We start from the raw sequence: 17,375 nt of genomic DNA, 5'->3' as shown, positions 1-17,375 counted from the left end.
TGTAGTGTCATTAGTGTCTCAACGCAGAAGGAAAGTGGATTTATATGACAGTGTGTCGACCACATGAAGGGATCAGGGCTGTCAGCTCGTTATCACATCGTTTGACATCATCCACTTTGTTCACTTAATCAATTTAAGACTCAAGTACACAAACAAATCATAACGTGTCCAACTGGGAACTCCGAGACCCGAGCGCTGCATCGTTCGTGGAGGATGAAGATGTTTTGGTTCCTTTCGTTTGTCTTTGCATGAAGATTTAAATCCAAAAAATCTGTATCCGACACCAGGAATTAGTCCGGTCCAGTTCTGTGTCGTGTCATCTTGATAAGTGGAAACTCCATGATCTGATTGATTTAAGATCTCGTTTGAAAGTAGGCTGATGACCTTTGGAATGAGGATCTCTGAAGATGCTAGTGGAAGGATGGAAACATCGATCACCACACAAGTCTTAAAGTTTTGGCGTGAATCGATGATCACCTCCTTAAACTCTGAGTTTTGTGTATTTTGCCATTTTCACCACTTTTCCCAGGGACCAGTTGATGGATCTTGATTGTGTTGTTTATCCACCAGGACAATGTCAAGTGAAAAGCTCATTTCTTACTGGTAATGACTCGTGGGAGGTTTTCCTGCAATGCACAGATTGCAGATCCAAACGATATCGTGGATAACAATTGGGACTTGGCCGAGGTCTGAGCTCCGCGGAGTCATTCCAGGTCACGTCTCGTGTTTCAGGTAGTTACACCATTCCCCCCCCACACACACACACACAACTCCTGATACATCTCTCTTTGTATCATCTGCTTGTGTCTTTTTAAAATCCTCCAGTCTCTGCGTTAATGTCAAACGAGACAAATCCTTGTTCTTTGACTGTGCGGCTCCTCAATGACGACCTCTGTGGTCGTTTCAACACGACGCTGAACGCTCCAATCAGAGCCGCTCGTTCTGAAGGTCGTGATGAAGCCATCAGCTGAAGTCACGCTCGTTAGAGTTCAAAGAGGAGACGTCTGAAAGCCGGGGCTGTGATCAAACAACAGGGAGTCCCACATACGTGTGTGTCTGGAAAGACTGTGGTTGAAATTAGAAAAGGCCTCCGTGAAGTCTGATTGATCCCTGATTCAAAATAAGAAATCAAAGTTCTCTCCAGAGATCAGTCGCAGAAATGTCAGAAGAAGATGAAAAGCAAAGAAACTGAATGGCTCCTTGTTAAACCACAGATAAATCTACTAGATACATAATTCTATTTGCATCTGCACCAAATTACACACATTGATATCTGTCACCTTAACACATTGACATTTGATTTCATCCAGATCCATGAATCCTGAGGAAATCAGTGAAAATGTCAATAAACCTTGTTTCCCAACATCCCGACGCCCAGTCCTCTCCTCACTTTCCCTTTTGATCTGACTTCACATGAACACATGTCTTTTAAAGAAACTGCTCGACCTAGACAAAGCACAGTCATGACACCTGCTGCCGCTATCTGTGGAAAGTCACCGGGACCGAACATTCCTGGATGACGGAGCGTTCCAGGGAAACACAAGCAAGCCATTGAGGCGGGGCCGAGGAGCTCCAGCTCGGAAGTCCTGGAGCTTTTTAATCAGGACGTCCTCGTGTTTCACGATGAACGGAGATTTTGAGGATTCATTTCCAAAGCTGCTTTATTCAGCGTGTCGAATTCTGTGCGTGCACACAGACTCACATCGGGCCCTTTGCGTTTCAAATGCAGTGTGTGACTCTGCACTTTGGATCCTTCACTGAAGCAAACTGAGGCTGGCATGTGGGACGAGGCCAGGACGCGTGTGGTTGCTTGAACCCATGTTAGAAAAACGAGGTTTCTATTCCCCCGTCCACTAATGACTGTGTCTCTGGCGGAGAGCAGCTGGGCCGGGCGCTGGCAGACGTCCTGTGTGTGTCTGTGGAACTTGGCCTGCACGGGGACGAGAGGCCGGAGCTCAGCCAGTGTTTATCCACAGTTCTGCATCAATCTGGACTTTTTCTATCAAAACCTCCTTTTGCAAAAAACTGAAATCGCTTCTTTAAACCTAAACAAGAAGTGTTTCTGAACGAGGAAGTCATCAATAACACAGCGGGGACGAGTCGGACAGTTTGAATAAATAACTCTGTGGCACCTTGGACGTCTGCCAGAAACACCACAGCCCCGGAGGGATGATGAAGACCGACACACACAAACCTGCACCCACATATTTATATTCATATTAAATACCTTCACAAATCACGAGTATAAACCCAATGCATGCACACACATTCTCGGGGGAGAGTCACACGTGCATGCACACATAAAACACTCGACACACACACCGCACACAATTACCAGAAGCTTGTAGCTAATGCAAACACACTGTGGGGCTCTCCTGCTCCAGGCGCTGCGGCTTTTAACGACGGCTTCGGGCTCGTTTCCTACGAAAAGAGAGTCAGAGTGCAAACGTCCCAGAGCCAAGCTGGATTACCACGCTCTCCCAGTAACAGTAAACTGGCCGAGGCCTCAGTGAAGAGGTCGTAAATCACCGGGACCATTAAGGACTTTCTCTAAGTTAGTTGTGTTTTTCACCGGGTCTCAGGACACAGCTGCTAATCAGCTCGGCCACATTACACAGCCGTTAACCGCCCCCCCCCCATGACGTGGTCCTGAGTGTTTTAATGACTGAGAGAGAACTGGGGAATGCTTTTATTGTGAAATCCGCACCACTGATAGAGTGCGGCTCAGCCAGAAAACACCAAAACATTTACAGTTTCTGCTCCTTCGTGAAGAATGGATATTTACGTTTGACCGTGTTTCCCTCTCCACTGTCTTGTTGCGTCTTGTATTTCCCCCCCCCCCCTTCCCCCCCGAGGGCACGTTGCACAATAATCCTTAATGATTCACCGTTTTGTGTTTCGCTGCCAAACTCCACCGACACGCAGAGTGATGCACGGGCCCCGGGGGGGGGGGGGGGGTAACTCACCGGGATGGAGCTGGTTCCACTGTTGTGTGAGGGTCAGTGTGTGTTGTATCCCCGCTGCAGTTGTGTATTTGGTGAGTTAGTGTCCGTGCAGCCAGCGAGCTCTCGGGTTGTCGGGTTCGTTCCCCGGCCTCTTCCCCTGACTTCAGCCATCACAACCTGATCCCGAACCTTCACCCCCACCTTCACCAGAGCCCACTTCTCACCTCAACCCCTGAACCAACACAATCCCTTCATCCACGGGGACCTATTTGTTTACTTTGTTGGTCCCTGAGTCCCGTGGGCGAGTGTGTATTCAGGTTGAGGTCCCCACTGGGATGTAAAAACAAGCCCACACTCTCAGCCCGGACCTCTGGCCCAGTGGACTTGAGTTACGTGGCGGCCTTCTTCTCTTCCTAATCCCTTCAAATGAGAGTTCTGGACTGCCAAGGAACTCACACGCACACACAGAGACACACACAGACACACACTCACAGTATTGTACCAAAGTGGTCCTCGGAGATATTCTTTTTCAGGGTTTGGTGTCCAGCGAGGGCCAAACACACACACACACACACACACACACATCGGCACTCTATTCCACATACACACCGAGGGCAGGCCACACACAGACACACACATAATATGAATGTACACACACACACACACTGGACGCAGGGAGGGAACAGTGAAGCATTGTCTGCTGCTTCCTGAGAGAGAAGGAATCAGGATCACAGGAGCTCTGTCAGCCTGGACCTTTCCTCTCTCTCTCTCTCTCTCTCTCTCTCTCTCTCTCTCTCTCTCTCTCTCTCTCTCTCTCTCTCTCTCCATCTCCCCCCCCCACACACACACACACTCTCTCTCCCTCTCTCTCTCTGGAGCCCAGTCATCCAATTCACTCTGTCCAGTCCAGGCCGCAGGAGAAGGAATAAAAAGCACATTGATCACTCAGGAATATGTGGTTGGGTGATTGTGTGATTGTTTGTGAGTGTGTGCGGTTGTGTGTGTGTGTGTGTGTGTGTTTTTCCTCTCGCTGCAGTGGTAATGATCTCCAAACAAGCAGAGCTGTCCCAGTTGAGCTCTTGTATCTGTCAGTGGTAGTTAGATATTAGTTAATCCAGGTCAAAGGTTCAGAGTCCTGGAATGACCTCCTGACAGACGTTTGAAAAACATTAAATATTCTTATTTTAGTCGGTTATAGTTTCATAGTTAACGTGTAACTTCAGAAACTCTGAGACATTTCTCTTCTCCTCCGACACCCGACCCGAGATCGTCCACATCTATTCAACTGAGCTCAACAACACAACAGAGAGTTCCAAATGTTTTTAGCATGTGTGAGCCGGCGTCCACCGGGCCGGGGGGGCGGACTCGCTGCTCGGGAGCCACGGGGAGGACATGTCCTCCATGTCAACACACTGAGAACATACTTCGCTCAGGGGACAAACACACAGGGACTCGACTTTAAGAGCAACTCGCCCAGAAAAGGAAATATTCCCTCGGAGAAGAGCAAAGTATGTTTTGATAAGGAATCTGGGTTCGATTAGAAATCTTCCTTAAATCATCGTTTGGGATATTAAAGTGATTAAGCAGCACAAGAAGAGGACATGAGGATTTACAATGTGAACAGGCGAGTGTGACCTCATGTCATCTCCTGGTGTTGATTAGTTGGTGTTGAATCATCGGGGGTGTAGCTTGTTTCTGTAATGATAGCTAATGGGGCCAGTTTTACAGTTTAGGGATTTGGCAGCAGAGGGGGAGTCTGCTTTTGGCAGCGAGAGACTTCTGCTGTCAGAGCAGCACTCAGGAGACAGGGGAGGGCGGGGGGGGGGGGGGGGGGCTTGTCTTCTGACTGGTCCTGTTTAAAACCTGTGGAGCAGTTCCAGTTGCCTGCTCGTCCCTGGAGGCAAGCGGGTCCACACTGGCTCCACGGGAATCAATCCCATTTTCCTCTCTCGTTAAATCAGAAACACAGAGAACACGGGAAGCGACTGATAGAAACACCCAGATGAAGAGCTGCCCCCCCCCCCCCCCCCCCCCCCGTCCTCGAACACAGCAGAGGATATCGTCTGGGCTGCAAATCAATGACAGGACGAGCGAAGTGACAGAACAGACATGTGAGGGGAGTGAACGATGAAATCCAGAGATGCACGATTGAGCTCGCAACGATTTATTGGATCAGAAAAGTAGAGATGGAAAATGGGGGGGGGGGGGGGATATATCGTTCAGGGAAACCAAACCAAAAGAGGAGGAAGCAGCTTGGCTCCGGGACCGGACTTCCAGTTACAAGCCAGAGCGTTTGGCGTGGACCACGTCACAGCTAGAGCGACCAGGAACAACGGCTGAGAGGGAAACTGATCGTTTTTTAAATCAGGCGGAATAAATTCTGATTTTCACACAGTAGAACCTGGAGACGAGGTTGTGTAGTGTGCGTAGTGTGTGTAGTGTGTGTAGCCTCGGTTCTCGTCTCCCTGTTCTAATGGAGCAGGAGGATTTGTTTTACCAGCTCAGTGCGGTGATGTGCACTAACTCGATGTGCTCGCTCACACGGACACACAACAGGTTCCACAATGTATCACACACTCCCCCGCGGCGCTGTCAGAACCCTATGCACACACATGTGCAGGCGTACACACAAAAAACACACATTAATTCATGCCCTGTGTAAAAAAAGTCACTCCTTAATAACAACGAACCCGTCGTGCAGAACCACTAGCGGGGGGGGAGTGTGTGTTTTTAGAGGCGCCAGAATAAGACACCAAGATGAATTCCACTCCGCTTGTTGCGCCGAGCGAACTCAGACCCAGTCACGCATGTGTGAGCCGCCCCCCCCCCCCGACACTCCTGCCCAGTGGCGAGCTGTCATCACACGCTCCCTCACAACCCATCAGAACCATCTCCTCACTGTCAGCTGGGTTCACTGGGACGGGTTCTGATCGTGTTCAGCAGCACAAACCTGATTTATTAAAGTGTGAAGCTGGAGAAAGAGTTTGAAGAACGTGTCCAAAGCTAAACTGTGTCCTCAGCAGGTGTGAGTCCAGAGGACACTGGACTTTAAGGCTGCGTCAACTGGTGTTTTAGTTTGACAAGGCCGTTTTCAAATTAAAACGTAGTAGAATGGATGTAGCCATAGTTTCATATTTTTCCTCTTTCTCTGAATTCACGCTGCGACTTCCTGTTCCTACATTTTGAGATGTTTTGGAGAAAGTCCTCATTTTGGAAACTTATCTATTTTGCTGCAGCTTGAAGATTAATGCAATATGAAATGAAGAGGCTCTAAAAGTCGAGACACAGGAAACAAGCTCATCGACCAGAATGTGAACCGACAACATCGAAGGCGTTTATCTAATCAGATTATTTATGATCTGACGTGAGGCCATAAAAGACATGAGTCATTCTTTTCAGGACCAGGCAACATGTCTGTCTTCTCGTAAATGCCCCGTCCTTCCTGCTGAGTTTGAACTGATTTACACACACACACACACACACACACACACTCACAATGTTATCTGCAATGGGAACAGGGAGATGTGCTTATGCATCAACATGAACAGTACGACAGAGACAGAGGGACGACAAAGAGAGCAACAAAGAGAACGGACATGCTCAGGTGGGGGAACAACACAACGGCAAATTCGTTCACATGAACAAGTAAGAACACACAAGAACAAATCATAACACACAAGAACAAGTAAGAACACACAATAACAAATCATAACACACAAGAACAAGTAAGAACACACAAGAACAAGTGCAACAAAAAAAGAACAAGTGGGAAAAACACGAGAACAGGTAGAAAAGCAAAGTGGAGAATAATAAAAATCAGGAAATAAAAAACGTGCAACGTGTCAGAACACAAGAGGAACATGGGGGGTGGGGGGGGGTGGGGGGGGTGTTCATTAGAAAACGGGGTTCAAGTGGAAAGAAATTAATAAAAACAAAGCAGAGGAGTGAAGGAGGCTCTGTAATCTCCCTCTGTTAATCAGAGCTTGTTATAGAGTCATTAGGAGGCTTTTCAGACCGTGACGCTCACAACCTCCCTGAAGGCACACCACACACACACACAGACACACACACTCGGACACACAACTGCACAGCCTGGGAGCCTTCCTCTGCAGGTCGGTTCCCAAAGAGGTCGTCCTCGACCCGTGCCGACCAGAACAACAGGCAAACATTTCCTCCCAGATGAAAGTTCCCCTCAGGACTTGTTATTTTAATTGTCTCTCATTAGAAGATATGTGTCCTTGTGTATGTATCGCTTCACAAGTTGTGTTTCAGCCAACGCATCCCGCCCCCTGTGTGTGTGTGTGTGTGTGTGTGTGTGTGCAGATAATGTTTTGGTTACTCTCGGCTTGTTTCTCACACTTGATGTAACGTCCACGTCGTGTTTCTCTTTCTCTCCCTCGGCGAGTCGGGTCCACAGTTTCCCCTCAAGGACGCTCAGGAGAGTGAAAACACATTTAGGGAAACATGCACATACACTCACGCTGCAAACATCAAAACATCCAGAGAAAGAGAAACAGATTTGTGAGATAATGTTATAGAAACAGAGCAGATAACGAGGAACACGTGCAGGAGGACGCACACTAACATCAACATGAACACACCCAGAGTGTGAGGTGCAGAGTGTTCGCACAGGAAGACAAAGACCCGACATCAGGAAGGAATAACCAGTGACTCACGAGGGCAATAAAAACAGAAAGTCATGTAAAGATGTTTAGGTTTGTGTGCGTCGATGTTGCTGGAGGATATCAAAGAGGAAAATATGAATTATAATGAGATTCACTCATTCCTGCAGAGATGGGATTTGGTTTCCATGCCCTCGTTTTGTGTTGTTTTTGTGTTTAGTGTGTTGTGTGGATTTTGCCGCAGTGTACTGGTTATATATACACACACTAAAGTTGTGAGATTTGGTTGTGAGCAACTTAACCCTGATTTGATTGTTTGTTCATATTGTTTTTAATAAACTACCTTCAGTTTCCTTTCTGCAGGTGTTTGTTGCCAAGATTCAAGATTATTATTGTCACACTGGTTAAACAAGTTTAATCATGTGAAAAACTTTAGCAGGGAAGTTCAAAATAAAGTATTCAAGTCATAAAAGACAGAAATATTTAAATAAGATAAACAATATATACTTATATAAAGTTGCTAAGTTATTTAACCACAAACTTTCTTATGAATAACCATAAATAAAAAGAAAACGCAATTATATATAGAAATTAAATTAAGAAAATATAAAAATTTGTGTCTATATACACATACACACACAAGCTGCCTGTAGAAAATGTGTTGCAAATAAACAAAAGCAACACAATATGTGGCCGGTGGCTGCACACGGAACCAGCTCCTGCAGATGCAGTTTATATGACACAGTTCCGCCTCTTGTTTGATCTGTGGATCAAAGACATATTATACCGATTTAATAACGAGACCTGACCGCCGCTGTGTGTGTGTCTGTTTGTGTGTGTGTTTGTTGTGCAGGTGCGTAGCCAGGGCGTCACGGAGGAGCTGAAGTGCCTGAGTTTGCTCAACGCTCTGGACAAGGACCAGGACATCCCGGACCAGCTGGCCCAGCTCTTTGGAGAGCCCTGCATCAAACTGGCCGAGGGCATCAAGGCGTACATCTCCAAGGTACGAGCGCCCAGAGCCACTGGTTTTAATACAAGGTCACTGACTTCTGCTTTAAAGGGTTTTAGATGCACGGTTTTAAAAATACACACAAACTGACAAATATGTTTAAGAGTAATATCAAAATGAAGACGTGTAGAATCCTAAATAAATTGATTAATTATTTCATATCCTCAAACTCAATTGTCGTGTAGAGCAAGTTGTTTTTAAAACATTTGAATATTGTTTTATTGGAAACTAACTCACAAGTGAAACATTAAATGAGCTTCAGAGGTTTTCCAATGTTTCTGGCTTGAATCTATGTAGTTGATAAAATAACATTATATGAAATATAGGTTTTACAGAGCTAATGGTGAATTAGGATAATCTAATACCAGCGCTTCATTCTGTGTCATCTGTTCCCGCTCTCCAGACTTTTATATAAGATAGAATCCAGACTGCCATCATCATATAATTCTGATATTAACCTCTGCTGGGGTCTGGGCGGCCGGCGGCGCCGACCGGGGGTAGAGGAACCTTGGGGGGGGGGGGGGGGGGGACATGTGGAGGAACTGATGCAGAACATCCAGAAGGTTTCTAACCTCAAACTCACAGTTTGTCCAACGAATGGCTGAAATTATCTTTAATTAGTATTAATATCTGACAGGTTTCTGGACCCGGCGCTAAACTTTTGGACGACCTTCGTGTAGTGCTTGGCGCCTAGAAGGATTTCTATTATTAAGAACATGAGAGGAATTGGTTTTAATAATAGTGAAATATGTTTCATTGTAGTAATAACGTTTCTGGGTTATAATTTGTAGGAGAAATATGTTTTTTTAGTGTTTCTTTACTTTAAAAAGGTCAAGAAGCTCTGAGTGAAGTCCAACGGTTAACCAATCACAGCAGAGGAAGCTAGGTAGCCAATCAGAGCAGACTGGGCTTTATCAGGAGATGAGACAGAGGCTGAAAAGAGGAGCTGCAGCGATGGTCTGAGGAACGTGAGGTTTTCTCAGAAGCAGGAAAACCACACGTTTCCTTTCTAATTTAATTTCCAGGAGGAAAACTGGAGAGTATCCTTAAAGCAACAATCAAATATAATGAGACAGAAAGTATTCATCATATATAAGTGCATATAGCTGCCATGAAAACATTGTGTAACACGTGATGGATTAAGTGGGAGCGAGTGAGGAGTCTGCACGGACCTCGACCTCAAACAACAATACAGCATCAGTCAGCGGCTCCTCACAAAACTTATCAGACAAGTTTATGACAACATTGACACTTCATGTGTCTGTACTTGAAAGAGGACCCGGGGTGTTTTACACACACACACACACACACACACACACACACACACCTCTGGCTAAGTGTGTTTAAAAGCTTTTGTGTGCACGCCAAGTGTTTGGATTAAATTGTGGTTTTACAGCCTCTTACTTGAAAACTGCTGACGTCAAATCTAGTTCACTAACTGAACTGGTACAGAGACACTTCAGGGTTATGACAGTTCCAGCAAAGTGTTACCGTCACCAGGTCTTATGTGCGTGTGGTCCATTTCTATACTTGACTCTCGGTCTTCAAAGTCCCAGACGAGAGAAAGGACAGAAGAATCTGGTCTGTCATTCTTTGAAACCACGGCTCAGTGTGGGAAAGCGGGTTCTGTTGACATGTTTGGGACTGACCACAGCTCAGATAGAAGACAAGCCTCCTGTTGTTTTTTCATTCTTCCTCCCAGCCGCTCGTCTTCATGGCAGAGTTGCCCTTGAGCAAGACACGGATCCTGAATGGCTCCTGGTCTAAAGTCTCCAAAGTGCTGAATGTGTGGTCTCTGTGCCAATAACCCCTCCGGAGGCCTCTCCATCTGCTTCAGCCCCGTTCACCTTCATAAACACCTGGTATCACTTGCGTCAATTGCAGGGATTTGATCAGACAAGTGATGATTTTATAGACTTTGATTTTCTGCGTGGAAGCAGGATTTCATCGTGCACACAAAAGGAAAACGTGTAGCGCTCGTACTTGTGGTTTCCTGTTGGCTCCAAGGTCCAAACCTGTGAGTCACATGGCTGAAGAAAAGATCGCACAAACATGCACACACTGGAAGTGAACTCAGGAGAACACACACCTACACCCAGACTCTGTTTTACGCTTTAAAATTGCACAAACTAATCAAAATCCATAACTTTACTTCTGTAAATCGTAGAAAATGTCTCGTCATCTTGTAAACAAACGGGAGTGAATCAGTAAACACATGGTGAAGGTCAGACTCTTCAGAACTGAATCAGCAGGAAAATACTCTGGGAGGCTGCGGTTCCCCCCCCGACACACACTCCCAGACACACACACACCCACACACACACACACACATACACACACTGACACGCGGATATAAGTCATCATCTCGGAGACATAGCCAAGAGGAGTTTTCCCACTTTGTCTGGATGCTCCCAGCAGCGTTGTGTGTAGCCCACTCAGCACACACACACACACACACACTAACACACACACAACCGCTGGCTGTCTCTATTTAAAACCTTTTTTTTTACCCTCACCTCTCCATCACCCCTTCTTTTTCCTCCCTGCTCCTCCCTCCTCCTCCTCCTCCTCCCCCCCCCCTCCTCCTCCTCCTGCTCCACTTGCTCGATACGATCGGAGGCTCCACGGCCCTGTGGTCTCCGGTGGACAGGAACAGGAATGTCTACACACAGGCGACACACGTCCAAACTAATTTACCCCCCCGCTCCTCGTTTCCCAGCAGTCCCACGTGCAGACGCTCATAATGAGGCCGATCCGACCACCGGCCGTTCACATGTCAGCACTTTGTTCTTCCTGTTTTTCAAATCCAGGCATTTTAACCCCCGCGGCGCTGAAAGCTCGGTCACAGACGTTGGAAGCTGAAGCCGTTTTGTTTTGTGTGTCACTGGATTCAGGTTTAAAATAAAGAAAAAGATGCTAAATGGTGATTTGCTTATAAAATGCTTCAGTGGAAGTCGTCACCTCTTTAAGGAAAAATATAAAACACTCATCAAACTCTGGCATGTGAGGCGATGAGCTTCTTTCCCCTGACTCGCCCCCTGGTGAAGCCTCGGCAAACAAAATGTGTTGTGTTCTCTCTTCCCTGGCGTCGGGTGTGAATGCAGCACAGCGGCGTCGGGGCTCTGTTGCACAACGAGCCGGGTTCCTGATGTTCCTCCTCCAGCTGCTGCAGCAAACAGGTGTTTGGAGGAAAGAGAGAAAAATATCTCTGCTCTTTTGCAACAAGTTGAAATAGTTGAGCGTCCACTCGGCTGGAAATGATATCAGCCCTCAGCGCCCGAGGGATCACGAACCAATGAAGCGCCTCCTTTCAAGTTAACGGGGAAAAGACGGCGAGTGGTTTGAAGAGCGTTTCGTGAGCGGCTCTGGAAACAAGACGTCAGTTATCTGAGGAACCCGGAGATCAAAGGTCAAACTCTCCACATAGCTGCAATGAATGTTGTGTAATAAGATCCTTTAATGTACACATTTTATTCATTCCTCAAAACTCCGGCACAAGAACGACTGTAGATTCAAAATGGGACAAAAATGAATTTTGAATCATCCAAATATCTGAGTTACATATTATGTACAAGCTAAATGTAATGCATGCAGACTGGAGGCTGTGATGCGACTCGGCTGCTTTATTTCCCCCGACACACACAATTAAATATATATATTTTTTTACGATCGTCTATTTGGTGACAGCCTGAAAAACCCACAATCCAGCAGAGTCCGCAGCAGATGATGGGATTTGATCGGTTCAGTCAAACAGACGACGACAAGCGATGAGTGTGAGAAGTGTTGAGCATTAAAAAGATGAGGTGGACGCAGAAGAATGGAAATCTAGTAACAGCAGAAGTGGAAGAAGAAGAGGAGATCTGGCTGCAGTTTATCTCCTGGATCTCGTTCTAATGTGCGTTGGCTCGGCCCGATGATTCCTTTATGGAGCACACATGCATTTACAACTGTGTTCAATGGAGCCCGCGAGTGAGTGATGACAATGATGATGTGACAAATATGTGTGCGAGGGGATGGCAGCGGGGGGATAACGATGATGATGATAGGGGTGCTGGCAGGAAATGATAAAGATGATGTTGACCGCCATGGTCGATCAGAGCGCGGCGAGAGACGTGCGGGTCGGAGGCGGCGAGGAGCCGAGGAGCCGAGCTGGAGGAACATCAGGAAGGAATAGAAGCTCCTCACAAACCAGCTGGAGGGGAACAAATAAAAGGGAAGTAGATGAAAGACGCAGAGGAGGTGAAGAATGGAGGTGTCGCAGGAGAAAAAGCACAGAGGACGAAAGAAGGGATAAATATCACCGACAGATTTTGATTATAGAGCCGGACACAAAAGAAGGGAGAGTAAAAATGTATATATAACTAACGTAGGAGGGTTAATGGAAAGTGTGTGTTCAGTGCGATGGACTGGGTCTTAAACCAACACTCACTCGTCCACAGGTTCATTTAACACAACTTTATACGATGGAAAAACCAATTTAACAAGAACTATATAAGAATAAGTCCAAAGACGCTTGCATTTCACAGGTGGCTTTGATTTCTATGTGACTTTACATTGCAGTTGAGTTACCCTCCGATGTTTGGAGCCATTTGGGTTCAGTTTGGTTCTTTATGGTGTAAAAGAAATTAACGCAACTTAATAAATCGAACACAGTTTCCTTGTTTTTACATTTAAATCACGAGAACATGGGCTCCTCAGGCCTCAGGTCACAGCGTGTGCAGCGGGGGGGAGGTGAAAGGAGGAGCAGGACGGAGGAGGCAGGGGAGGAACAGAGGATTGTAATGGCATGCTGGCGACTGAGCTCAGGTATTCAGGTCTTGAGCCCTCGACCCCATGCGGAGGCCAGAGTCACTTTAGTTTTGTCGAGCTGCAGATATCGGACTCGAGCATCTCCACGTCACAGCGGCTGAGCGGCAGGTATTTGGTTTTGAGGAGGAATGTTCCTCCTTCCTGCCGCTTGGGTTGAAAGGTCTAAACTGGCTCTGGTGCACCCGTTCACCTTCGGGGATTGACCTTCTCGTTCTGTGGAGGCTGAGCTTAGACCAGGGCTTAGAAGGAGCCACAGAAACAAGAGCCACACCCGCTCCTGGATTTAGTTTTTATCAATTTCTTCTCTTTTGTCCCTGTGACATGTGAAACGTCCTGTGATCTCTTTAAATTCAAGTTCTCCTTCTTCTGGAGTCGCTGAGATCTCTGTCTTTATGCAGTGATGATAAACACTAGACAGTTTCACCTCATGTGGCCCATGCAGAGCTTTCAGCCACATCACATGGTCTTCATCAGCAGATCAGCCACTTCCTGGAAGTCAAGTTCAAATCTCCTTCTGTTTTATAGTTCTTTGAAACTCAGTTCATAAAACACCTTGAAGTCCATTAAGTAGCTGCTCTGTGGCTTTCAACCATATCACCTGGTCTTCATCATTGTGTGCTAACATGGAGGAGACGTCCCCACGAGGCTCAGAAGGCCAAACGGAAACTTGACCATCTAAGGTTCCTCAGGAAGAGATGAACTTGTGTTCTGCTCCTGTGGAACAATAAATCTAAAACTTTATCTATAAAGAACCTTTCATCTGAACAATATAACGCAAAGTGCTTCGTAGAATAAAAACATAAAAAACAATAACCCTCCACTCCCGTCCACGCACAACAATAACATCAGGAAGTCCCCTAACATTTTGTGATGAGGAAACTCATAAAATTATAAATATAAAAGAACTAATGACTAAAGGGGAGGAGACAACGGTTTAAGATGAAATCATAAAAGAAATGAGAATTGATAAAAAGTTGAGAGCTTTATAAACCAATTGAATAATATTAAACTTAGTTGTGAAGGAGACAACACACAGGAGATAATGTGCCGCCATGAGGTGCCACTAAACCGACCCAGTGAAGAAGAAGACTTGCTGTTGTTGTTGCTGGGGGCAAACCAGTGTGACGAGTCAACCAGTATCAGGTTGTCGTGATCCAGTATCTCTGCTGCACATTCCGACGTCACACAGCGGATTCTGGCCGAACCTTCCGAGAGGCGCTGAGGGGAGTGTGTTTGCTACCGAGGTCACAGTTGTGCTGCACTCTATTATTTAAAAAATGTGTTTCTAATATTTGGAGGGGGGGAAAGTTCTGGGCTGAACATTAGAAACACCTCTGGTTGTTTTTCAGCACCGGGGCCAGACTGCGACCGCGGGAACACACAGGCAGTCAGGTTCGATCAGCGCCCGGTCGAACCTGGACGCTGTCGTTAAAGATGGAAACGTGTGGCTGAGCTGTTGTATCGCATTTCACTGCGTTTTTACAGGTGTAACCGATAAAGTAGAATATGACATCGTCTGCATACGTTCGAAATCTGCTTTCAATTTGAATGGATTGAAACGACCGGGCTTTTTCTCAATGGTCCATTGTGTTTGAAAACGGGACAAAAAGCCAATGTGACATTTTTAAATGAATCTCTGAGCTGTTATCCTCTCGTTATTAATAATATTTATTACTAATAATAATAAGAAGCACGTTGACTGTTGACCCGTCGCCCTCCAGCGAGTGACTTCTTATCGGAGGTCCGTTTCTTTTGGGAAACAAAGCAGCGGCGCCCGGCCTCTCAGTCTCACACTGAAGTGGGCGTCGTGTCTGTAAATCTGCTCCGTGTCCAGCGCTGATGTCATAGCAAATATTTTGCTTTTGAGTGCTGATGCAAAGCAGCTGTTGTGATCAGTGGTCAGGGTGCGGACGGACACGCAACAGGCCTGGAACCAGCAACCTTCAGGAATCCACTGTCACGTCGGACTGAATGTGTTTTTCTGTTATTAAAGATTCCATTTGTTTAATGAATAAATCCCCAAGTGAGTCGCAGCCTTGTGTGTCTGTAAGAATCGACTTCTTTCATCTCTTGTCTCCTGCCTTGTGAAAGACCTTGTGTTGTGCAAGTGGACAGTTTGATATAAGAGTGGATCTTTTTATTAGAGGAACAACTCACAGACCAATCTACACATAAAGGAAATGGAGTCTTACTGGAATGGCCCTGAAGCTACAGACCTGATTTCATGAAGCTCTGATAGAAGTCACAGACACATGACGTTTGGAAAAACAAAGCTGTGAAAAGATCCTTTAACAACTTCAATAACTCGTTGATGTCGTGTTGTTAATGTCTTTGAACAATCGTCTAATAGAAGCGCTCATTGAATGAATCGCGGCCTTTTGCTCAAATCCCTGCAGATCCTGAATCTGTTACGTAAAGATAATGGCCTCTTCTCTTCTTTCACTCTCGTTTGCGCTGACAAGCAGCAACACAACGTTAAAACCTGACATGTTGTGTGCTTTTTCTGTATAACTAGTCTGGAGTGTGCTTCAAGCATCAGCTTGTGTTATAACCGATGTCTCGCACAACTCGTCATCAAACAGCCACACCGTGTTTTTCTAAAGGTCCGGACAATCTTTAACCTTATTAAAAATATGAATAGTCTTAAGAGTCTACACAGTACCGGGGGGGGGGGGGGGGGGGGGGGGATGGAGCCACGGTAGCTTTATCAAATCAATACACACGCGAGTCAGTCTCAGGTGTCATCGTCATATCGCTGATTCAAATCAAGTGATCAGTGTGAAAAGAACAAACCCCAAATAGCAGACACTATCTCTTGTTAACATGGAGGAGGTGAGGTGAGGTGTTCATCTTCAAAAGGACCACATCAGTAGAATATCCCTCTCTCTCTCTCTTTGATGATGAAAGGACGGAGGGCAGCATGACATAACCATGACCACCCGGTCATGCAGAGTGACGAACGCCCGGGTTTTGTCTAAAGCCGAAGAAACAAGTCGGCCTCTGAGCAGCGACTCCTTCTCTGACTCCGTCACTGACCTGCTGTGGACACACACACATCCAGGGAGGGGCTGTGATGTTGTTAGTGATTTCCAGCTGATACACAAACACAAAGGACCCTTTGTCCGGCATCGACCACCCGGCCTTTTTCCTATTCAGCCCTCAGACCGAGTGCGTCTCCGGCCGTCACGTAAAGTCCCGCCCTGCCTCCGTCTTTAAATACGAACTCCTTCACTGGGACACTTAACATTTAATAAGCTGCTGGGCCGACACAATAAAACTCTACGTATTAAAGTCACGATTCTCGTAATGTTCACAACTGAACCGCTAATGATAAAACAAAGGTCATCTCACGCTCCAATGGGATTCTTCTTCTTTAGCGGCAGGTTTACTGACGTTAGCTGATTTAGCTTTAGATCCTCTACTTGGTTTTTTATTTGTAGTTGGCAAATACCTTTTGAATTAAATACCGCCCCCTACTGATCTGGAGTGTGGACATCTATTAGACTCGCTTGGTTGAACAGACTGAGGCTGAAGTTCGTCCAAAAAGCTTCTCGGAATGTTGGACCACGGCCGGTCCAGCCGAAAACACCCAGATGCATCAATCAATTTCCCGCGGAAGTAATTTAAACTACAGTTATTTACAGCTGAATATTAAACTTAATTTAATCAAGCAATAATTGTGTTAGTGCTCTGGTAAATGTACTGAGCAGAAGCCAGGACCTGCTTATTAGACTTTTCACAAGATTTATTACTTTCTCTCCAGGTCTCATGTGGGGCTTTTTATCAAACTCAGCAGCTCCGCCAAACATTTGAAAGCCTTTCATTATTACAGCCTTGTTTGAGGATTCAATCACAATCTTTTATCTGCAACACAACACACAACCCGAGAGTTATTTCTCCCCTGGAAAACCTGATGTCTCCCGCTGACAATGTGACAGGTTCGAGTTAATTTAGCTTTATCTTCTTCACTCGTCTTTAGGACCTTTTGGA

At 46.1% G+C, this 17,375-nt stretch overlaps 1 protein-coding gene across 1 annotated transcript in view; it reads left to right on the top strand.

Annotated features, from left to right (window-relative positions):
* Nucleotides 1-17,375, top strand: part of tnfsf10l (TNF superfamily member 10, like) — a 43,244-nt gene that overhangs the window by 10,072 nt on the left and 15,797 nt on the right. The window contains exon 2 of the mRNA XM_062384400.1: nt 8,421-8,570. Within this exon, the coding sequence (XP_062240384.1) occupies nt 8,421-8,570 (150 nt within the window). The remainder of the gene's footprint in view (nt 1-8,420; nt 8,571-17,375) is intronic.

The sequence above is a fragment of the Platichthys flesus genome, chromosome 24 (genome assembly GCF_949316205.1).
Source record: "Platichthys flesus chromosome 24, fPlaFle2.1, whole genome shotgun sequence".
NCBI lineage: Eukaryota > Metazoa > Chordata > Actinopteri > Pleuronectiformes > Pleuronectidae > Platichthys > Platichthys flesus.
This window is presented reverse-complemented; position numbering and strand designations above follow the sequence as displayed.